Genomic DNA, 24214 nt, shown 5'->3' with positions numbered 1-24214 from the left:
CCTCTGCTGCTTCTGCCTGCCTGCGGGATATTTCTGCTACTGCTGCTGCTGCTGCTACCGTTGCTGCATTTTGCAATTGCAATTTTCGGTTGGCACATAATGAATTGGCTTTGTCATGTGTGTTTAATTTGGTGGCAGAAGGCGGCATAGCTAAGGAGAAAGAACGTAGTGGCGGGGACGAAGGCAGAGAGAGCAAAAGAGAGCGCACGTCGGTCGTCGGCGGCGCTGTTCGACTCTCTCTTTTGACTGATTTCCAATCCACTCAACTTTGTTTTGCGCGCGCTCGCTCTCTCTCACTCTCGTTCTCTTCGACCCCTCTACGCGTGTGTGCTGGTATGGCCATCTCGCTTGCACACACCTACACTCCCAAAGTAGGGTACACGCACAAAGCAGCGACAGAGGCAGAGGCGGCGGCAGTGCAGTAGCAGAGAAGAACCGTTGTTCTTCGGCTTGCGTTCTGTCATTTTTTTTGGCTGCTTGATGGGAAGCTTCTTCTCGATGAACTTTGAGCTTTAGTTGGGGCTTTGGCTTGTGATAACGGAAGGAAAATGAAAAGCATAATGTCCACTTGGCACGCGATATGAAAATCAAAATTGAACTTTTACAAGTTAATCCTTTTGCGGTTACACACAGGCAGATACATATATATATATATATATATATATACAAGGTTTTATAGAGAGGCATATGTTATATGTAGTATAAAGACAATTATTGAGAATTCGAAAATTCCCTTTTTGGAAATCAGAAAAAATTGTTTGGCCGAAACCAAAAGACAGACAGCGAGAGAGAGAGAGAGAGAGCGACTTTTGTCCATGGCCTTCGGTTGGTCCTGCGCATTACGGAACTCCACTCCGATTTGCGTAAGGTGATGGTTCCCGTGTTACCCCCGCTTCTTGCAGTAGCATCATCAGCAGCAGCAGGGGGATGGGGAATGGGATTTTGCCCCAAATGGATGCTCAATTCTAACATCTCCCACTTCTACGCGATTTTCATTGTCATCGGCAATTGTCGGTTTGCCTGTCGTCCCTCCTCCCCGTTGTCTTAGTCACGTTGTTCAGCCATATTTTGTGCATACAAGGATATATGTACTTCCCCACACACACTCGTACACCCTCACATCCGCCCACGCAAACAAAGGACTCACACACACGCACCCACACACACACACAGAGATGCATTCCTTTGCGCTGATGAACTGACAAATGGATTGCCCGCCTAGCACCCAGAAGAAGAAGTTGATGGCCCCCCATTTCACCCCATCCTCGTTCCGCTTTCTTTCCCACTGTACGCCCCAAAACTCCCTTGCCGACATCCACACATGGCAACCAGGTTTTTAGGAGAACTTGAACAACTTTTTCCAGGTATCATTTTCTTTGGGGGGATCTAAGCGAAATGTTGCAAAAACGAAAAGGTTCTGAAAGTTTACTATTGCGGCACACGTTCCTCGACATCAAGATACCCACTACTTTGTCTTTTACATAAATACATATGTAGCGCATATGACAAATGGTATTTTTCAATGGTTTCCATGGTATCCATAAAGCGTCATAAGCGGCTTTGTCGCTTATGAATTGCTTTGCAGGATCCTGGACTAAGAATTGCATTTGTGATTCAAATAATAGCTTCGAAACTAGAGGAATAGCTTCATGCTCTCTATACGGGTCGTATACTTGATAAATGCATTTAAATGTATGTATTTCTATTCCTCCTTGTTCCTTCTAGGTGCTCCTGCAATATTCCTATGTGCTCTTAAGCCACGTCCAACTGAAGTTTCAATAGACAACTAACTGTTGGGCAGAAGGACATTGCCCCTTTGGGCAGCAAAATTGTTGAACCGGAAATCAATCAATGCACTTATTCTTAGACGGAGGACATCTCCTGGCAATTAAAGGGAGCCACCAGTGGTTTTTCCCAGGACCCTAAATAGCAGTTCAGGAGTGCATGGGCCGGCACATGCCACAAACACGGGTTTACGGAGTGCACATGCCACAGACACGAGTGTGTGTCTCCCCAATTGTCTCAAGCGCCCATCACTCTCGCGACAGTGACATTAACGTGAGCGTATGAGACATCGCACCTAAGCACCCGCTTACCCTTACACAAGTCTCCCATCCCGTCCGTTTCCCTGCCACTTCACGTTGCACAATCGTGTTGCGTCAGTGGCAGGGACCGGGGCCGCCCCTCCGGCGACCCAGATATCAAATGGAAATGGAAATGTCAACGCAAACGACAGATAGTCAAAATGTTGTCATGTCGGATTTTGAATAATTCATTGAAATGAAAACTTTATGCATTTGTCAGCCATTTGCCATTTCCCGGGCATCCTCTGCCCAAAACCCCCAAAAACCCCCTAAGCCCTACCTTTAAAACACCCCACCACCAATCACCATTTTTTCTCCCTTTTAGGTAAGTTTTCAATATTGATTTTCGATTGATTGGGGTGGGGGTGGCGAGCGGTGCGGAATATGACAGTGCATTTTCCATCTTGGTTTTTTTTGGGAGTGGGTGGGGCTTAGGGCCATGGAATGACGTGCGAAGGCTTGACGAAAGACGCAAAAGACAGTGACTTGGCGTCTAAAAAAAGGAAAATAATCCTTTGAAAAAAAGAAAGAACGAGTCTCAATGGGAGAGAGCAGTTGCTGGAGCGGGGCATAAACATAGAGAAAGGGAAGTGCACATTCTAGGCACAGAATGAAAGAGAACCTATGAATATCCAATGAGATTTTATTCCTTTAAATGAAAATACGAGTCTCACTGGGAGAGAGCTGAGAAAATTCCGGACACAGGAAAAGCACTCGAAGAATTGCTTTTGTGAGAATCCCCTGTAATACAAAATTAAATGATCTTGTAATGCGGCAATGGATACAGCCAAAAAGACAATCAAAATATCTTCAATATAGAAATGACAGACACTCAAAGAACATATTAACGATCAACTTGGATCAAAGCAATATTACATTCGAGTACACAGTACCGCAAAAATCACATTTATGGAATCCCAAAAAGATCCACAAGCACACACACACACAAACACACATACAGAGAGCTGTACAATTAATGGAACCTCAAAGCAGTCTATACTGCGTCTACGTATACGTAATAATAGCCACAAAGATCGGACATCTGTTGGACTGAGAAAGTGTTCCCCGCATCTAAATCCGAATCCGAGTCCCATTCCGATTATACACCCCCTTGCGGTATGGCCAGTGACTCAGAATTCCGTTGCGGCGCGACCTTTCGGTTTTGTGTCTCGGGGACAGTGCCTCTTGTCATATTTTATTGATAGACACTTGGGGGCAAACAACAACCAAGCACTTGCACACATACAGATACAGATACTCGCGTATATTACGAGATATATACCTATACCATATAGATACACACATATATATATGCATGTGGCACATCCGTCCTAACAGGCAGACATTGTAAATGCAGAGAAAACTGCAGTCCCCGTCCATTATCATTAAATTTTAAAAACATACTCGACTTTTTCATGCCGCATAATGCCTGTTGCCAGCCGCCTGCCGTCCGTCCGTCCGACGGCCATAAGTTATTGGAGGACTATTGAGGCCACACCACCTGGCAGACACTTTTCACACACAGGTGCCCCACCGATTGTTCTTGCCACACAATGGGTGAATGGGGGTCTTAACATTTGAAAGTCCTTACTCGAAATGCAGACATATGGAAGAAGAGTCGCGCGGCTCCCTTAGGGTTGGTGGCTCGTGTAAGCAAACGCCTTAAATATTTTAGATGACACCACGTAATACCCATTGGGGTAGCGGACCAATAGATAAACAACAGACCCAAGTGCATACGTTTCCTAGTATACAGTATAATTAAATATTAATCATCATCTAAATACGTTATGCCACACACTGGCAAAGGCAAAGGCAAAGCCAAAGACACATGTCGTGGATGGATGCATCGATAATTTATATCCGCCGTTGTCTCCGATCTCAGCGAACCGAAAGAGCAGTGTAGACGAAAAGTATAGGTCGCTGGTCTCTCTGTGCAGTTCTGTTCCTTTCTTTCCATAAGCCATTAATTACGTGTCGATGGGTTTCGATTCCATTCGCCTCGATTCGATTGTTTAAACTATTGTTTAAACCAACGGAATTGGCTTCTCAATCTATAAGACCATTTATTATGTCTGATGTAACTAGCAATTTAAACCGAATAACCGATGAAGTCCCACGAGTTATTTGCCACTGATTGGGGCGGAACCGAAATTATAGACTTTGCTATCGCATTCGCCTAGGTATCTCTACGTATATCTCGAGAGGAACTCTTTCTCTTTCTTGATTCTGACCCTGAATACGAATCTCTGGGTCTCTGGGTGTGTAAACAATATCGGAAAACACTTTTCTGCAAGAGTTTTTTCCATCTCAATTCACTATTTCCATTTCATTTCCCATTTACCCATTTGATGATGATGATCCCCCGATCGTAATCGAAATCGAAATCGTTTTCCCGTATAAACAATATATCAAAGAACGTATGTGTTGTTTGTGTTGCGCTTCCCCACACATGTACTACAACCGATGGATACGCTTCTTCGAACACTCGAACAAATTTCTGTCTTTATGGGCATTTCCATTATTCCCAGGTACGCGGTACCCGGTACCCGGTACACCGAAATACCGATTCCGATTCAGATTCAAATTCAGACGCTGATGGAATATATGATCTCCTCTCTCTCTCTCTCTCTCTGTGCCTCCTGCCTCTCACTCAACCTTCTTTGTCGTCGCCTCCTTCTTTGTGTCTATGTCTGTGCTTGGGGGTCGCCGCCTCGGGATCTGGCTCTACTGTGTGATGTGTATATTTCCCACATTTGTTTTGTGTTATTGCTTTCATAGCCCCCCTCCCCCCGACCAGCAGTATCCCCAGTATCGTTTGCATCCCCAATATTCCAGGGTATTTGTTACACTTGTTCTCGCTCATTGGCAAATGTGTATGCATCATTCCACAATTGTTGTCTTAAGATAGATGATTGATCACCACAGAAAGATGATTTTGATGCTATGACTTTTCTTTTAGATAAATGTTCTTCATAGTTTTCGCACTGTGCATAGTATTACCGAGTACATTCGTATTACAATCGATTGAATTCTGGGTACTTCTTCATAAAAAATAGTTGCAATGGAACTTTTCTGGGATCTGTTGGGATCAAATAAATTTCTGAAAAATCATTGAGGGGGCAGTGAGTAAAAACTTACATATGTTGCAAGAGAAAAAGGTTCGGAATCCAATATTATGGGAATATTTAGAATGAAATAAGATAAGATAGTACTCATACAGTTTCAATGACTTATTCTTCCAATCAACATCAATACCGATATAATTCGAACCATTCTGTATTCCTTATATTCCTATATCAACTTTTCGGGCTAGAAACATATTGGATCTCCTACTCTTGTCACTGATATTTCATTTCGTGCTCCAGAACTTCTGAGAACTTAACCCCGAAGTCAATTCCCAATTTCCACTCGCATTTTTGTCCAAGCAGGGTATCAATATATCGTTGCACGCCTTCATCAGTCGCCTTCGATCACTATCGCCGGGCACTGGCACTGGCGCTGGTGTCCATGCCTATTTGTGTTTTCCTGTGTTTTTGTGTTCTGCAGATGCTTTTGGTTTGAAAATAACTTCGAATGGCTCATAGAGAGAGGCGGCAACAGAGATAGCCAGAGAGTGAGAGCATGGTCGCGCGATTTATTTATTTTTATAGTTTGGACGAACGGCGGACTTCTGGCTAGGCGGCAGCGCCGCCGAGTGGGCAAAGCGGCGGGCACGTGGAAGCCGCCAACGAAATGGCAAATGGAAATGGTCGAAAGTTATGGGAATGGGAATGGCGATGGGAGGGGGTGGTGGATATGGGGTGGTGGGAGATGGGAGTCCCACCGCGGATAAGGATGATACGTCATGACTTTGGTCGGCCGCTGTGGTGGCACTTACCAGAATGGGTCGCTCATTGGCGTAGGACAGTTTTCGCGTGTTCCGCAGGGTCTCCAGCCAGAGAGAGTTTCGGCGTGCCGTGCTTGTGGCGCCACCGCTGCCGCCTCCCCCAACGCTGCCCGTGCGCGTCATAGCCGCGGCTGCGGCTGCGTCTGCGTTTGGGTGTCCGTCTGCTGTTGGCAGCGACGACGACAGTAACGGTAGTGCTGTGGCAGCGGGTACCAGTCGCTGCGATGGTGGCGGCAGCGTCGACGTCAACGATAGTGACGGTGAGGGTGACGCCGACGCCGACGCTGACGGCGAGGGCGATTGCGATGGCGAGGCAGATGGGGTTGCCGATGGCGATGGCGATATCGATGGCATCAATTGAGATGCTGACGACGCTGGCAGCGTGGCCAGCGGCAGTGGCAGCGACGGTGGCGGTGGCGGCATGGCGGCAAGTGTGGGATTGCCGGCGGTCAGGCATTTCTGGTATAGAGTGCCCGGATTGCACTCGTTCTCCATGCAGGAGGCCGGCGACATGCTCTGGAGCTGGGGGCCCCCGTACAAATTTGCACAATTCCCCTTATTTGTTTAATATCAAATATCCTTTGTGTGCTCACTCTCTCACTCTCTCACTCACTCACACTCTCTCACGCGCACGCTTTGGACCCAAAGTCACAAAAAGCAAAAACATTGCCAGCAGCGGCAGGGGCAACGACTGCCTGGGGCCCTGGAACCCTGGAGCCAAGAGCCTGAAGAGAGGTCAAACTGTTTGCACAGACAAAAAAAAAAGTGCAGTTTCCGTTTCACTTGCAGAAAATACAATCGCAACGGGAGCGCACGCGACCAAGAACCGCAGCAGCGCACTTTCCAATGGGCTTTGGATTGAGATTCGGATGGAAATTGTGATTTTGATTTCGATTTTGATTTGGTGTTCCAGCCAAATGGGTATTTTGGCTGCGTAAATGTCCAGAATGTAAACAAGCAGACCCAATCGGCATTTATTATAAACTTTTTGTACTTTCATTCGCGAGAGACAGCGGCCTGGGACGGTGGAGCACTTTAACAGCGAAATAGCGAAACAGCGAAACAGCGGAGCAGCGATCCCTTCCGACGCAGCGCAACGACGACGTACAAATGGTTGGCCCACCAAAAAATTATATTTATATTCCCATCTTCTCTTTCTGCTTCTTTGTCTGCCTTTTCGTCTTCCATTCTGTTCCGCCAATATAACGGAACAGAAGAGCCGATTTGGGGAGCACGCGTCGCTGCTCGTGGATCGTAAATGGGGTGGATCACGATTGGGAAGTTGGATGCCGAGTGGACAGAAGGCAGCAGGTGGACGGAGAGGGCGGCTATGGGCAGCAGCACCAGCAGGTGGAGAGCGCAAAGCCGGGTGAGAGGGTACAAGGACTGCAGCAAGGTGCATTTACAGATAGTATATACACAGTATATTTGAGGGAACTTCTATTAATTACATATGTTATGAACTCTCTGTCTCCCTTTATCTGTTTCACACACAAAAGGAACTGCAACAAAATTTCGGCAATGAGGCAACGAGGTGTGAGGGCAATGCCTAACCCTATATTAACACACCTTGATCAGCAGGCGAAGAGAGTGATGCTGGAGGCGAAGACAGCAGCACGTGGAATGATCGGAAGAGACAGCAGCAGGAGGAAACTCGGAAGAGGGAAGCAGAAGGAAGAGAGAGAGAACGACGGAAGAACATGAAAAACAGGGGAAGAAGAGATGGCAAAAAACATTAACAGGTGGAGAGAGTAAGAAAGGCAGCAACCGAAAAGAGGGGGAGCGTCAAGAACAAGCCGATTAGTGGTGCGCTGAGAGAGACATCCGTTAGTTGGTGGTCTCTATGCAACGGGCGAATGAATGGAACACCTGATCGCGTCGACGTCATGAAAATGAATATTTTGCAGCCCATAAAACGTTTCCCCAATGGTCGCGCTACTCCAAGCGGGGACCGACCCGCTGAATACCCTTTACACATATATACCCGTATATAGATTGCTGTGGATGGAGCTTGGCGATAAGAATACATAGTATAAACAGTACATTCAATCAGATCTACAGTAAGTGCTGCCATCTCAAACGGAATTGGTGCAAATTAAAACATTTTTCAACTACGTCTTACCTGGTCGAGTCGATCAATAATACATATAGTATATATAGGATATGTGTGCGATCTACAAAGATGCAGAACTACAGCAAAGCTTTGTTTTGCGAAAGCTTTTGTTGAAACGACTGTGTGCGGATGAGGAAGTGGAAGCCAAAGCTTAATGGATGCTAAGATTGATGTGAAAGTGGAATGTGAATAGAACGGTGGGATGCGGAAAAGGGATGCAGATAGGGAATGCCAAAAGTGGAATCTAAAGGTCGGATATGGGGTGAGACAACTGATGGATGGGCACGTGGAATGCGACAAATACAGGATGCGGAAGTGGAGGCCAAAGTGGAATGCGGCAGTGGATTGCAACTATGGGATGCGGAAGTTCAGGCTGCAAAAATGCTCAACAATCACTAAAACTGGTTTCAAACGGTTTTTTGTTTTTTCCATTCTCATTTTTTGCTTTTTTTTTTGTTTTTGGTGGTTTTTTCTAGAGATTTGAATGGACATCGAGGCAGTGCAGACTAGGAAGAAACTTATACCAAAACGCAAACCGGATTGGACAAAAGGCATTTAGCATTTAGCATTTATCAACAATCTACATGACCGGCAAGGGCTCAAGGCGGGGTGGTGCCATTGGAAATAACTTGGAACTTTTGGAACTACTCGTACAACTGGTTCACATGAATTTTGGTTTTTGTTTGTTTGTTTTGGTTTTCATGTTTCATTCTAAACATTTACGAGTATATGTACATACACATAAAACAAAATTGTTAGTTTTGGAAAATGGGTTTTTTCGGTGTATATTTCTTTTGTAATTGGTTTCTGTTGTTGTCATTTTTTTTACTGTTTGTTAAATACCATTTTGGAGCTTTGGAGCGTTTCGCTAGTGGCCTCGGTGAAGGCCCTTCGAAGTCTCAACTTTCGGCTTTCGGACAAGGTGCGAGGCATTAGAAGAACGCCCTGGAGAGAATTGTGAGAGTGGTTGCGATAGGCGATTAATACAGATTAGTTAGTTAGTTGCTAAGTTAGTTAGGTTACTGGAGCGAGAGAGAGCTAAAGATTCCGAGGGAGGGGGCGGCTAGGGAGCGGGAAACATACGTAGGGATGGATTTAAGCAGTTTCCATACATATCTATCATAGATCATAGTAAAGACATAAGTCAGTTGCGATTCCTACAGATACAGTGCGTTCCGGAACTGATTGGTAAAAGATTATTTATCGAAAAATGATCGGTTTAGTTATCGATACGTTTTTTTATCGAATTCGTTTAGTTGTTGTTAATATTTTATTGCACGACAGCTCTGAAACGCACTGTAGTAGCATATACATAAGTATTATAAAAGTTAGATAAGATAATATTTCTATCGCAACTACATAGATAATAGCAACTTATGCGATATTTAATACGATTAATAACTATAACTATTAGAATGATATTTCATAAAAGATAATAATATATTAAGGTATAGACACGAAAAGATACTTATGTGAATGGGGGAAAGAAAGAGTTAACGTTCCTGCGGGACTTCCCCCATCCAAGGTGGAACATAAAGGTACATACGTCCATACATATGCATATAGGTGGGGGGATGAGTGGAAAAGTTCCATGAACTTCCATGTTATGTTGCATAATTAAGTGGGAGAAGCTTTGCAACAAACAAAAAACAGGAACAAGAACAAAAAATAGAGAAAAAACATAAGACAATCGAAAACTTGAAATACGTTAGAGCTTTTACCAGATGTGCAGCACGAAAGGGGTGGTGGTGGGGTTCCAAAAGCTTCTTTAGCTTGAAGAAGAAATGCCAAAGCTTCTGGCAGCCATTCGGTGATTGGCAGTTGGGGCGACTGACGATTGAAATAGAAGCACATACAATTTTTATTGTCTTTTTTATTCATGTTAAATGTGCCTGGAAAGCTTTCAACCGGCGAAATGTTAAGTGGCGGTCCATACCACTCCCCTCCGTCTATTTCACTATGGGACTGCCGTTAGTTTTTAAAAAAATAAAGCTTTGCTCCCCAAAAAGCTCCATGCGATACTAGCGGGAGTCTACTCCTACGATTCCCTCCAGCTTTCCCGAAAGACACAACCCCCAAACGCAATTATCTCTAAAGGGTGGGCGGGACAGATGGGGGAATGGGGGCGGGAAGGTCAGAAAAATAGGAAAAACGCGACAGCAAATGTCAAAGAGTGAAAAAATTCATCAATCATAGCCGTAAGGTCACTTCCAGCATGAAGAAAGCGATGTTTTTTTCCTTATACCCCAGATATCTATCTATAGATATACTCGTATTTCATTTTTTTCGAATATTTTTGGGGAGCACCAAAAGAAAAGTTCAGACGTCGCCGTATATTAATATTAATTATAATTATATCTGCCTTTCGTGGGAGACAGCGAAAGATATTGATAAATGTGTTGGGGGGTTTGGGGGGCAATCGTTTGGCATTTCGTGTGAGAATTAGGCACGCCTCCAATCCTCTTTTTGGGGCACTTAACACAGTCCCATAATCAATTTCCCCATCAGCAGCAGCAGCAGCAGATACTGGTGAAAATGATTCAATTAAAATTTCTCCTTGTTTTTCTCTTACTTCTTGATTAAGTTTTTTCGTACTGCTTCTTTCTATTTCGGTGGGAAAAACGACTTGAATGCCCACCTACCAAGACGCAAATGGCACATCTTCTTCCCCATCTCATGATCTCCACTATTCGGCCCCATCCTCGGGCCCATCTCCTACCACATCTCCACTATTCAGCTCACTCCTCACTTCTCGATTAAATAGCGTGTAAACAAAATTTTTAATTATGCCCCAAAAAATGCCAGAGAGAGGGAGGGAAAACACCCATGGAAAGAAACAAAAATCGAGCGGGGGCACATTTGAGGGAGAATGGAAAATGCACAAATGAACAAAATAATTGTTCAGCCAACGCCGCGTATGAGCAATATTGATTTTCACTAATTGGATTTCCGCGCGGAAAAGCGTTAGACCGTGGGATGAGGCGGTCACAGAGGGGTACGGGGGGCTGCGACAAAAACCATTAAAACTGAAAAAAGAGAAAATCAAGAAACAACAAAGTAAGCAAATCGCTTTATGAATATTAGAAAACAATAGAGAAATTAAATAAGGAAATATTTGAGTATCGAAATTCCTCATGAAAATGTGTGAGGGACTCTACAAGTAATACGATAGAGAAAGAGTGATCTACAGGAGGGGATATTCGGTATATACTTTGATTAAAATTAGATTACAGATTAACATTACTGAGTAAAAGTTAATAAAATGTTGATAATATAATAGCTCAAGTTCTTTGTGTCGTAAGACGCGTAGTTGTGCGACCAGTGTGACCACAGTTGTTTAAATTATGGGTTGTGCAATACGATGGTCACCCTAAGTGCAAGATCATCTGCGATGGTCACTCGACAGGTCACTAGCCTTAAGTCTGGCTACACTCTTTAATAATAATATTCGAAGTAGTAGGGCCACACTGTACTATTACTTGACGGCCGCAATTCATTGTGTAAACTGTAAAGGGATCAGTGATCACTTATTGTTAGAATGGCTTGACGCAAAATCCTCTGGTCACACTTATCTGCTGGATGATAAACACCAGTCTGGCCACACTGTTTATATATCATGGACTCTGTACAGAAAGGCAAAGATTTGAGAACACAGAACATCGAGTGCGAACAGTGTCTACATCGAACATCGAATATGTACATATATATACTTTAGAATATATGTACTAGTATATATACTGTATAAAAAGACTTGTGGATCGAATATATCGATGTCGTATGGGTATACTCGAACAGGACCACTACCGTTGCAGGTGCTGCATGGAGAGGGACGCTGCGAAAATATATATGGAATATGGATGCTCTCACCTGCTTGAAGGGTCGCATTCCACCGTTGATCCGCAGGGAGTCGGCAGCAATGCCGGCGATGCCATCTTGTGTGCTCTCCCGCAACTGTTTCAGCGACACATTGGGCACCGTGTGCGAGTGGGCATGCCCCACGCAAGTTGCGTGCGTGCCACAACATATGGCCGTGGTGCTGGACTCCGGCTGTGAGCTCTGCCTAATGATGCGCGACCCGTTCGTCGGGGACGACGTGATAAGCACCGGGGGCACCTGCTGCTGGTGATGCTGATACAACTGTAGCTGTTGCTGTTGCTGATGCTGGATCTGGAGCTGTTGGTGCAGCTGAAAGTGTTGCTGCTGGTGCGAAGGATGCTGCTGCGACTGTAGCTGTTGATGCTGCTGCTGGAGGGCAGAGTTTGATATGCAAATGGCCATCGAGCTGGTGAGATTTCCGCCGCTCTTCACGCTGTCCCGCGATGCGGAACGGTCGATCATGTGTCCGGTGGACATGGGCGTTGTGGAAGCACGGCGACTGCAGTTGCGGCATGCTCGGCAACGACTCGGCGCACTCGGCGGTATGCTGGACGCCAGATTTTGATATGATGAGGTCCCCAGATTGGGATGACTCCCAGGACTGGGGCTTGGACCCAGACTACTGCCAGCTTCGTTCGGCTTTAGGCTTAAATTCATAATTGATATGGTCGGTTGTTGCTGCTGCTCCAGCTTGGTCGTCGATGTATTATTGGTCTGTGTTTGCTGTGGATCTTGGTCCTCTTCTTCGTAAACCTCAATGTCTGGCACCATGGTTGTTGTGGCAGGCACCGCGGCAGTACCAGTGCCACTGGCTCTTAGTCCCTGTTCAATATCCTCGTCATGCTGCATCATCCCGCCGCGCATACTCTCCTCAGAGCCCATACGCGACTGCTGCTGCTGCGACTGTTGTGGACTTGTCAGATATGTGGAGGTGCGATCCTGCCGCATCAGAGTCGGCTTGCCTCCCGATCCCCCGGAGGCCATATTGCTGGTGGATCCCGTTCCCGATCCCGAGGCGGATGGCAATGTGGTAACCACTGTGGTGGCGACTGTTGGTCCATTGGCTGAGCTGCTGTTCTTCACCTGGCGCAGCAGGGCGGTTCGACCGCCGCCGCCCCCACCTTTGGGGGTGCCGCTGCTCACCAGCAGAGAGTCCGTCTCCTCGGAGCTCACGTATCCTGAGTTTGCGTTGTCGTTAAGCTTTTGAATTGACATCTGGAAAAGGGAAAAGACCATTCAAAGATACAGCAATAATAAATAAGAAATATCAAGTAATTGAGACACTCGGGATATTAATTTCTAGATAAATATCCGTAGGAATTGCCTGCTGCATCAAAAGGAAAACGAGTAGTGCTTGTAGAGCTTTCAAGATCTTAAAAATATATAAATGTTGGCAGAAGGCTTCCTATTGACAACAGCTGGAGCCTATTTTTGTGCCATGAGAACGGTGCTGATTGTTTGGGATTAAAAATATTAAATATTAAAAATATATATTACAAAGGAATACCATAGCTTGGAGCTGCGGCAAAGCAAATGTGCATGATTAAAACTAGTCATGGTCACAGAGATGTAGATTACAGAGATCTTTTCCTGGTCCCATCTACCATTAAGAGAGCTGAATGCCTCTGTGAAAGAGGTATAGCCGTAGCTTCAAACTTCCTCTAGGACATATACAAAGTTACAAAAACAATCTGAAAGTCCACAAAAAGAATGGGAAGAAAACTAAACCCCAAAGGCTGTACAGTGGCTGAAAGAAGTAAGTGGACACAGAAAAGAGGAGGGCTATAATCTGGCCAAGAATTGGAAAAAGTCGAGAACCAAAAGGAGGTAAACAAAAAAAGCTACCGCAAAGCTCTGTAGAAGAAGAACTATTCGAATGAAGTTGGAAGCCCTGGGGCACACATCCTGGACGAAAAGCAGATGCCATCCATGAGCTGATAAGCCGGGAAAAGCTTCAAAGCCATGCCATGCATGCCACACAAAAGCTCAATGACCGCAAGAAGGAGTGTAGTGTACCCCAAAAAGAGGCAACAAAACAACAAAAAAAAAACTAATTTGAAACTGGACTCGAAAATGTTGGTAATGAAAATCAATAATTCAACTATAAATACTGCCAGGGAAAAAGTGTAAATTATGCAGGACGAAAGTTATGCAGGAGGACCCGCAGATGAAGAAGGATTTTGTTTTGTGTTTTTGGGGAGCTCCCCCTCCTCACACTGGCGCGGGAAAGGACAGCCCAGAGACTGAAAGACTGAAACTGAGACTGAGAATGTGAAATGCTGAAACACCTGCAGAGTAATGAGTTCTCCCCGATTATATATGTACGTACATACATATGTATGTATAAGAAATAATATATATGTATAAGTCCATTATACGTTTGCATGTTGAGCGTGCCGCTAATAATAGTTGCCGGCCCCCAGACCCCCAGACCCCCAGACCCCCAGTTCCCAGACCAGAGACCCATTGAGGGCGCTACCCATAGACTAGAGTCCACGTCTACGTCCACGTCCACGTCCACGTCCATGCCACAGATACCCACTACATATGTATGCACGAGTTTGTATGTACATATGTATGTACGCATGCCTCCGCCGTACATGGTGGTGGAGATGGAGATGGGAACGTGTCCATTTCTCTCTGGCTGCAAATTGGGTTAAAATCATTTTTGGTGGCGGAATGCAATCGCATTGTTGTCTAGGCCGAAAAATGAAATTCAATTGTTTATGGGCCAGCCCTTGATGGGATTTTCTATAAATATCGCTCGCTTATTGATTGATTTCTCAGTCAGCCCGACAGTAATTTCTCAAAAAGAAAAATATATGAACTACAAACATGAAATAAAATAAGGAGGAGAAAAACCCGCTGAATCACCTTTGGGCCGATAGAAAAAAAAGATTGCCAAAGTCCATTCATGGATTGAAACTGGAATAATTGATAAACAACTTTTTATTTTCATTTTCGCTGCGATGATTTGGCGTGATGAAATTTTAATCGCTCCATTAAGATGATTGTTTTATCGTGGGCGCTATGGTGTTCGGTGCTACAGTGCGATTCGGCCCCCATTATTGGCATCATTTGGATCGAGGGGCGATCGTTTGTATAAAGATCATTACATAAACTATCGGAGATCCATCAGTTTGTTTTCTATGAACCCTGAAATTGGGCATAAAAAGTGATTGATTTTTGTGGCTTCTGTGATTGATGATCCGCTGAAGTAAATAAATATTATCGACACGTTTAATTAAAGACGATCATTTACACGATTCATTCAACTCATTTGATGAGCTCATTCTTAAGTTTATAATATTCAATAACACGATCAATTTCGTTTCGGGACTACCTTTGGTTGCAATCGATTTATATACATATGAGTTATTTAAATGAATAAATCCATATAAGCATATTGAAGTGCTATGTGATTGAAATTTCACCATTTTCTCCATTCTCTAGGACTCTTCTCTTAGCGATAAATGCTCATTAGAATCAATCAATCGATAAACGATTGAAATTCAGGATATATTTCTTTACGCTCGCTCTACACTTTTCCATATCTGGCAATCTTCAATACGAATGCTTACCTTTACCTTTACCAAAATATCTGGGACTTGATCGATAATAAACTAAAAAGTCATCTTTGCAAACCCACAGAAGACATCCTGTTAAGGACAATGTGGACAATATCCAAAGAGATTTAAATCACTAAAATTATGGGACACCAGCTCGCACATCTTTCATTCGATAAATCACCACATACTCGTATATCCCTGCAATATCGAAGCCAATCAATCAATGCCGTAATTCTGTGTAAACCGCACTGTTCACACCTCTTCAAAAATGCAACTCGGGAAGCAGGAAAGGGGGGGGGGGTACGTACAGAGGACATTCTTTGTGCCCGGAGCCGGGACCGAAACGTAACGAAATGGGGAATAAGTTATATGCACCAGCCGGCACCAGGTGACCCAGATGTCATTCAGGCACTCAGGCGCTAAAACATGGCCCTCAACACACAGCACAGTATGGCCAATAACAATAAAGGCAACACCAGAGCCAGAGCCAGTGCCAGTGGCGGCGCCATTCGGCGGCTCGTGTCCGTGTCCGTATCCGCACACAGAAGCTGAAGAAAATTCTATTGTGTAATGGTCGTCGTCGCTTCAGGTTCTGGCCATTCAAACCTGACAGCGTTGTTTAATGGGCAGTTCCTCAGTTCCCTCAGAACCCAGAGAACCCCTTCCTTGAATGCTACGGACAGGTCGCAACCGTTCGCATGTACAGATAAAAATTTATTGCACAACTCAAAATCAGAGGCCAGGCGGAGGGGACACTGGACGGGTGTCCCGTGCCTTTGTGCGGGAAGACCCTCTACATAAATTTCATTCCAAAAAAAAAGAAGAAAGGAAAAAGGAAGGTTCACGGAGGAAGAGAAAAACAACAACTGCGGGGCAGGGAGGCAAAGAAAATCGTTAACTTGGGGCCCCCCAGAAGTGCCCCCAGAGCCACAGTTTTATCCTGTACACAATGCTCGGGCACAAAACATTATTCCGCTTCCCGACTCCCAGCTGAATCCCAGAGTCAACCATCCACCCCACCCCTCCGCTCCCCTCCCCACCCTAGTCCACCTCCACCTCCACTCGAGTCGACTCGACGACTCACCTCAGTGACGACCTCGTTGCATTCGTCAGAAGCGCTGTTAGCACATTTTCTAAAAAGGATGCGATAACACGGCCCTCGGCCAAAAGCTGGGAGAAAGTTGAGGGGTCACACAGTCTAATTGTACGGAAGCCCCAACCCGACGAACCGACAATTGCCAGCGGCTCACAAAAGGGCAAAAAGGGCCCGCACACAGAGAAGTAGAAAATGAGAGGCTAATGCCTCAGCAGTCCTAAGAAAACTGACCTTTCAATAAAGGAAAATCTGAATGGGAAACACATCTCATAGATTAGCGAATTTCATTCGCAGATTCTCAAATTCTCATTACGCGGCACTTTGCGGGTTATTCCTGAGAACTCAAATGGGAAAATAATTTTCATTAGCGTACCGTACTCCTGTCTCAAATTATACTAGATTCACTGGGAGAGGGAATGAGAGAGAGAGGGCTATAATAATGATCCAATCGATCCGATCACTAATAAAGAAAACCGTCAGGACATTTATCTTTCAACAGAAGAAGAACTAAGACATCTTTCGTAATTATTTTCCCTCGTCTCTAGGACTAAGAGTGATTCCATTTTCCATAAGATTGGAGATCCCCTTGGATATAAAACTATGGCATTAAAATTTCGAAAATTGTAGACACTTCAAGTGATTGAATGGTAATTTTAGAATCTGTCAACCGAACTCCCTCCAAATGCTCCATTTGGAGATCTAGTTCCAAGCCTCAGACAACCCCAAGCACACTTTCTAAGGACAGAAGTTCTGCCCGAAACTCCTGTCTAGCTGTCCATCGTAGTGACGGTGTGAGGGCTAAGAAGCATTTGGCAAATAAAAGAACTGAATCCTGACATTTTCGATATGGGTCTGACTTATCCACGAAGCCGCCGATGCCCTCCTCCATCCTGGCAGAACTGTCCAAAGGAACATGCGAAAGCAACAATAGATGATAGACAGGCGGCAGTCGGCAGTCAGTAGTCAGAGCCGAAAGTGAAAGTTATGCCAAACAAAGCTAATGAAGCCATCAACAGGGCACGGTACAGAGCAGAACCCTACTTAGAATCGTCCGCACAGGTACTGTCGGTACTGCTGCACCAGAAATACTCTACATAATACATATACTCTAATGTTGGGGAAAGTCTTGCGTAATTCATTTGTGTTTCCCAAAGCCCCGTGGCAAGAAAATTGTTTTGACAAGAATTGACATTTGCCAGTGTGTGTACCAGCGGCAGTGCCGTGCCGTGTGTTGTCGGCACCTGTCAAGATACTGATGGCCACAGTGATACACAGTGATATACATACGATTTGTAAACCAGGTATACCACGTGTCCCTCCTGGACAGTGTAAATATATACTATATAGTCATCAAGTACACACAGAGAAATATACGAGTATTACATAAAATCGCCATAAATTATCTTACATTACAAGAAATTTAGGTATACTTAAATTTAGATCAATAATTTCCATACAAATTTCTGCAATTTTATTGTTCAGACAGAATTCCACCCTACAAACCTACCCATTACTGCTATGCCACACTGGAAGAGGGTAAAGATATGCATGCATATCTATCCGACCATATCTCTCTCTCTCTCTCTCTCTCTTTCCCTATGGAAATTTTAGATGGTAAATTTGGAAAATGATTACCTAAAAATCTATTGAAATATCAATCATATCATTCAAAATGTTGCCTCCAGTCTAGTGATACCCATTATTTTTCCAAGTGTACACGCATAAATACCCCTAGGGGTAGCTGGGGCAAATATCTTTGGGGCATCTTGTGTAAAAACAATTACACATGCATGAAATATTTTTAATGGCCTGGTCTGGCCTGGCCAGAGTAGAGTCGCGCAGGCAGGGGGGCTGGGCTGGGCTGGGCTCCCCCGAAAATACTCTGCTGAGTCACAAAACGATTCCCCACATTCTCTTTTTTCTAATTGAGTGAGCGAGTATATGCTTACTTCTTATGTCTATATTGAGGAGTACGAGTCGCGAGTACCAGTCCCGAGTATATAGACACATTAACAATATGTTGTGCAAACAGTGAAATTCGGTGCTCCTCTGCGTTCGAGTCGAAGCCGTTAATATCATGAGCTCTCGCCAACAGCCCCCCAACCCCTAAACTGCCAGCTTTTGAAAAGGGTATTAGCCGGAAAAGAGAGAAGGGGGGCGGGACGGTGGCCCCATGGACAGATGGGGAAATTGAATAAGCCGTGCGGAGTGTGGGGCATGGAATGAAGAGCGGAGTGAAGTGAAGCGTTGGCAATATGGATATTCAGGTTCATTGCTTTGACATTGATGAGACAGGACAAGGCTACCCCCACACACAATGTCACACTGCCCCACTGGCACAACCCAGGAGCAAGCGGCAAGCGGCAAGCGGCATGCGGTAGGCGGCATGCGGCAAGCGGCAAGGACGGTGTGGGGAACACACGTAGCAGTTACGGACTGTTGGGGACAGACAGGCCACGGACAGACAGAGGGACAGCCACGGATAGAGGGGACTGCCGTTGATGGACTTATGTAAATTGACTATGCAAACTGTATAAATATTTGATCAATTTCCATGTCGCTTCGCGTATTGTGAGCCGCAAAAATGAATGTATTTTTAAGTAGATGCAACCACCGCACACACACCCATGGCCCACGGTCCATGCCACATGCCCCCCACACACAGATACAAACGAAATCAATCAACAGTAAATGGACGCGTCAAAAATCAGCAAATGTGAAATATTCCACCCCATCATCAGCCGCGAGCCCAGGCGCAAAACCAAGTCAAGTCTCCGCTCCAAAATGAAAGGTTATGCGGGTCCTCGGGGCTCCTCCACTCGATATCGGCCCTCCATCCCTCCCCAGCCGCCATTCGACGACGAGAGAGAGTCAATGAAGCGAAAAGCAGAAGGAAGCCCCCACGGCAATCGATGAATACATTTTGGTTATTCACTGAAATCGCTCAAAACAATTATCGATATGAATAAAAGACTCTCTCAAATTATATTCCATGGACATATGTACATATGTACATGCATAGATGGGCAATGAATGCAGAAATCTTTTATGGAAAATGTATGAAAATAAATATAAAAATCCAAGTTGTGTTTTGTTCTTTATCGATTTATGTATACAAGCACTTTTCGATATATTTTATATATCATCGACATTTTTATCGATATGCTTGTAGACGGGGGGCCGGTCATAAAAGCAAAAAGGCAATCGTAAAATAATCCATTTTAATAAAATCGTGACATGTTTGAGTGTTTCTTTTATCACCCCACGACAAAGTCATCCTAAAATTCATTGCGTAAATATAATACGAGTCATCCTTCATATCTGATGGATTCTTGTTTTTTTATAAACATTTTTCCCGCAAGAGATTTAAGGAAATTAGTTCGAAATGCTAGATAATATCTATCTGAACTTTTTAATATTATGTATATGTATATGTATATTGGTTAAATTTAGATATAAATCGATTATAATTTTATAAATCTATCGATAAATCTATCCATAACATTTAACGGATAAAAAATGGAAAAATTTACCCCTTTTAAGTATGAATTAGCATTTATTGGTTTTATTAAAATCAGTAAACATATTTCATCGATAGTTGATAATACTTTGTGGACTATTTATCGATAAATTCTAAGGGATTGTGAAATTCAAATAGTTTGACGAATTCCACAACAAATTCTGCATATGCAGATATAGATAGATGTACTATATACGTACATATGCAAATGAAAAAGATAGCAAAGTAATTGGAGAAATCAAAAGGGGGACGATGATGACGCGTCAGCGATGGCCATAGAGCGAGAGAGAGAGAAACACACATGGACACACTCCCACACAATCATCTCCAGCGTGAGTGAGTGAATCGTAATGAGTTTTGAAATGCACACCGTCGGAGTGCCGTCGGTCATTACCGGATGACTGGAATGGAGACGCATTCAACCAAGGATATATGTATATGTGTAGTATATACCCCATCCCTTTTTCCGCTGTATCCCCGTTTCTCCCGGCGCTATGCCCGCTCCTATGTCTGTCATTATCTCAGAGTCGGAGATGGAGAGGAATATTGAACGAAAGAGATGGTTCGGTTAATTGGAGCGCATGATTGATTACAGTTTCCATTAATTACGCTCACTTTGCTCGCTTTTCTGGTCATTAACCATTAACCAGAGGATTCGCAGCCCCGGGGCCTGGCGTTAGAAGCAGGGGGCCTGTCTCGGGCTTTGGCCTGATGACATTTAAAATTCAAAAGATTAACCAAATAAATCAAGATTCGATCAGGGCCCGGACCGAAATTGATTCAGTTTTAAGAGCGACCCTCCATTAGCGGGAAAACGAGAAACTACTTAAGAATTCAGGCCCCAAATACAACAGAAAAGAAATACATCAAGGGACGACAGATATGGGGATGTTCCTGAGAATAAAGATATTTCTGGGAAATGAGACTGGGACTGCGACTGGGACTGCGACTGGGACTGGGAGTGCGACTCGGATCTATTTATGGCAAATTCCTGCGCCGCAGACATATTTCACATTGAACAAACGATCGCTCTCTCACATACAAGTGCGTTTTGGGGATGGGATATATCTGGGGATTTTAAATGGGCTATGCGTATGGTGCGGAACAAAATGGAACATTGGGTACCACTACGGAACGGGAGGGAACGGAACGGAGTGGAGCGGAACGCAACGGGACAGAACATCGATGTCGTAAGCGAAAGCGAAAGCACAAAAATTAAAGAAACATAAAGGCGACACCGTTTTTGGACCGCAAAAACCGAGAACCAAACAAAACAAATTTTCGTTAAGAAAAAAGTGTGTGAAAATTCTGTCGAAAAGTTTTGGCATTTTCTTTTCGCTTATTTAATTTGCGTTTATTTGATGTATTTTTGGGGTAATAGGTTTTTGGGGAATATAAACCTGATTGACATTCTATTTACAATAGTAGCAATTTGTGAGTGGAAATATATGTACACAGGTATATACTCGTATATTTATGCCTCCTCCTGCAATAAAATGTCTGGCGGAATGGGCCTTTGCCAAGTTTTTACAACTGACTTTTAATGGGTATTTAACGATGATTTCAACAACGGAAGAATAATTGTACTTATACTCGTATAATGGGTTCCGAAAACTTATGGAAGAACACGTTGATGACAAGGCCAAGAAAACTATATGGATGGTCTTGAAAAATGTATTCTATTCTTCTAGCAATTAAAATACACCTCTCATTTCAACATTAATTGGCCATTGGACCACCAAATGTATTTATTCCTGAACAAAAGCGTTTCCGTAACGCATTTATTTTCTATAACTAAACCTTTTTTCGTTCCCTTTCGTGTGTAGCCCACCCCACAATTAAATCAATTAGTAAAACATGTTTTATACAATTAATGGCCATAACTTTGTTACGCTTAACTAATAGAATCAGGTGTAATTACAGCTCCCAATCGATGGAGGCCTCCGCAGCGTATACGTAACGTTCATTCGATTACCCATACGAATAACGAATAACGTATTCAATAAGCAATTTCCGTTCTCCGAACGGTCTTTATTGAAGGGTCGTGCTTGGAGAAAAGTTTAAGAAGTTTTCGCTATTGCATGTTTAAAGTTTTTGAAGCTGTCTTAAAGCCGTGCAACCCACTCAATCATTGGCGATGTCTGTGGCATTCTTCTTGTGCTTCGACCACAAACTCAATTTGACTGTTCATGAATTTTCCATGGAGATTCCAGCAGCAGTAGCAGCAGCAGCAGGAGGAGCAATCACTCATTGTTTCACTATGGTTTGGGTCTGGGTCTGGGTTTGGATCTGTGTCTGGGACTGGCACTGGGACTGATGCTTGTAGGAATCTCAAATTGCATTTTCGAGCATAGCCCAATCCATTGTGTCAATTTGCATGACCGCAAGAGCAGCACCCAGGCTGGAACATGCCACATGCCCCACAGAGAGGCAGCCTGCCGAACATGTCATTACACGGCTGGGCATGGCACAGGGCCTTTTCGCCGGGTGCTCTCTGCATTGCTCTGCCTCTCTGATTGCACAGCACTCGAAAGCTCCTGTTACTGCGCCCCGCTGCTCCTTTACCCTCCCTCCACTGCTGATTCTTCCAACTGGAGAACCGCTCTTGTTTGCTGCAGCCAGCGGCGGCGGCCTGCGGTTTGTCCCTAATCTGCATATCGCCCTGCTGGCAGCTGGCAGATTCGCACTACGGCGAGTTGGAGGACCGTTCACCGCACACATAGCTCATTTGGAATTCACGCCTGCAACGATTTCGACGCTTGCAACGCTTGCAAGGCACTCCTCCTCTCGCTCTACCACTTAAACAATCCACTCTACCGCTTGGACAATCATCCACTCTCCCATCTCCAGCTCACAGTGATTCTCCCGCTTGGACATTCGCCTCCTGTTTGCAGCTCCTTCTCCCCCATGGATGCACCTACTTTCTCCCGCTGTGTGTGTCTCTCTCTCTCTCTCTCTCTCTTGCTCTGCACTCGGCTTACAATTATTGCTGCTTGAGTCAGTGTTGCATGGTGTTGGTGGAAAGGGGTATATGTATACAGGGTGTGCGTGCGTGTGTGTGTGTGTGCATACAGGGTGTGCTTTTTTGGTATACCCACTGTGATAGTTTGCGCCGCCCTTTTGCAATATTCGTTGTTTCTGTGGGAGGTTCTGGGGCTGCAGCTGCTCCTTTTACTGCTCCTGCTCCTGCTCCCGCTCCCGCTCCCGGTCCCGTTGTGGCTCCTTCAGTTAATGGCTTCCACTGCTGCAGCTGCTGCTGCCACTGGTGGTGCTGCCACTGGTGCTGCTGCTGCTGCTGCTTTTCTCTTGATAAAATCGGCAATATTTTTGGCACGCGCGTGTCACTGTGCAAGGAGTACAAGGAGTAGTATATGGATACAACACAAATGCTGCTGCAGTCCGTCCATATTGCCATTTATGCATATGTATATGTATATATGTATATGTGTATATGTGGGTGTTTGTGGGTGGTTTCAGTGTTTGTATATGTGTAAGTGTGAGAAAACGTCAAAGAGCGTTCCAGCAGCCGTCGCCGTCAGAGTTGGTGGAGTGGCTTATGTTGGTGGATTGGTGAACTCCATTCGCTGTTGTTGAACTTTTCGCAACTGTTGTTGAAGTTTTTTCTTCTGTTCCTGTAGTTGCTCTTGCTCGTGTGTATATTTTGCCTTTAGCTGTATAATTCGGTCCCCCTTTTGTTGTAGTATTGCCTTCTGGTACTTCAATGTTTCCGTATGTCTTGCCAGATATTCCTGATGGTCTTCAAGTTCTTTCTCTTTTTTTGGAAGTTTCTCCTGCTGCTGTTGAAGTTTTTCCTCCAGTTGTTGTAGAGTTGCTGCCTCTGATTGTTGCTGTTGTTGGTTTTGTTTTTGTTGCTGTTCCTGTTGTTGTTGCTGTTGTGGCTGCTGTTGTTGTTGTTGCTGCTGCTGTTGCTGTTGTTGATTTTCGTGTTGCCGAGTGGACATTTTCATACGAGTTTCCATTTGCGGCCGCAATGGGCCACTACTTTTCTTGCACTTGTTTTATTTTAAACAAGAATATATGTACATTTATGAACTATAGAATAACAG

The 24214-nt window shown here is 44.5% G+C and overlaps 1 protein-coding gene across 1 annotated transcript in view; it reads right to left on the bottom strand.

The window, feature by feature from the left end:
* The window catches only part of LOC6597508 (small conductance calcium-activated potassium channel protein), a 62720-nt gene extending 39427 nt beyond the window's left edge, over window positions 1-23293 (bottom strand). The window contains exons 1-3 of the mRNA XM_026993486.1: window positions 23246-23293; window positions 11954-13177; window positions 8930-9031 (exon numbers count right to left, since the gene is read on the bottom strand). Of these exons, the coding sequence (XP_026849287.1) occupies window positions 8930-9031; window positions 11954-13177 (1326 nt within the window). The 5' untranslated portion in view covers window positions 23246-23293. The remainder of the gene's footprint in view (window positions 1-8929; window positions 9032-11953; window positions 13178-23245) is intronic.
* Window positions 23294-24214: the final 921 nt, after the last annotated feature.

This window comes from Drosophila persimilis, unplaced genomic scaffold, assembly GCF_003286085.1.
Source record: "Drosophila persimilis strain 14011-0111.01,24,50 unplaced genomic scaffold, DperRS2 tig00000841-arrow-arrow-pilon, whole genome shotgun sequence".
NCBI classification, from domain to species: domain Eukaryota; kingdom Metazoa; phylum Arthropoda; class Insecta; order Diptera; family Drosophilidae; genus Drosophila; species Drosophila persimilis.
This window is presented reverse-complemented; position numbering and strand designations above follow the sequence as displayed.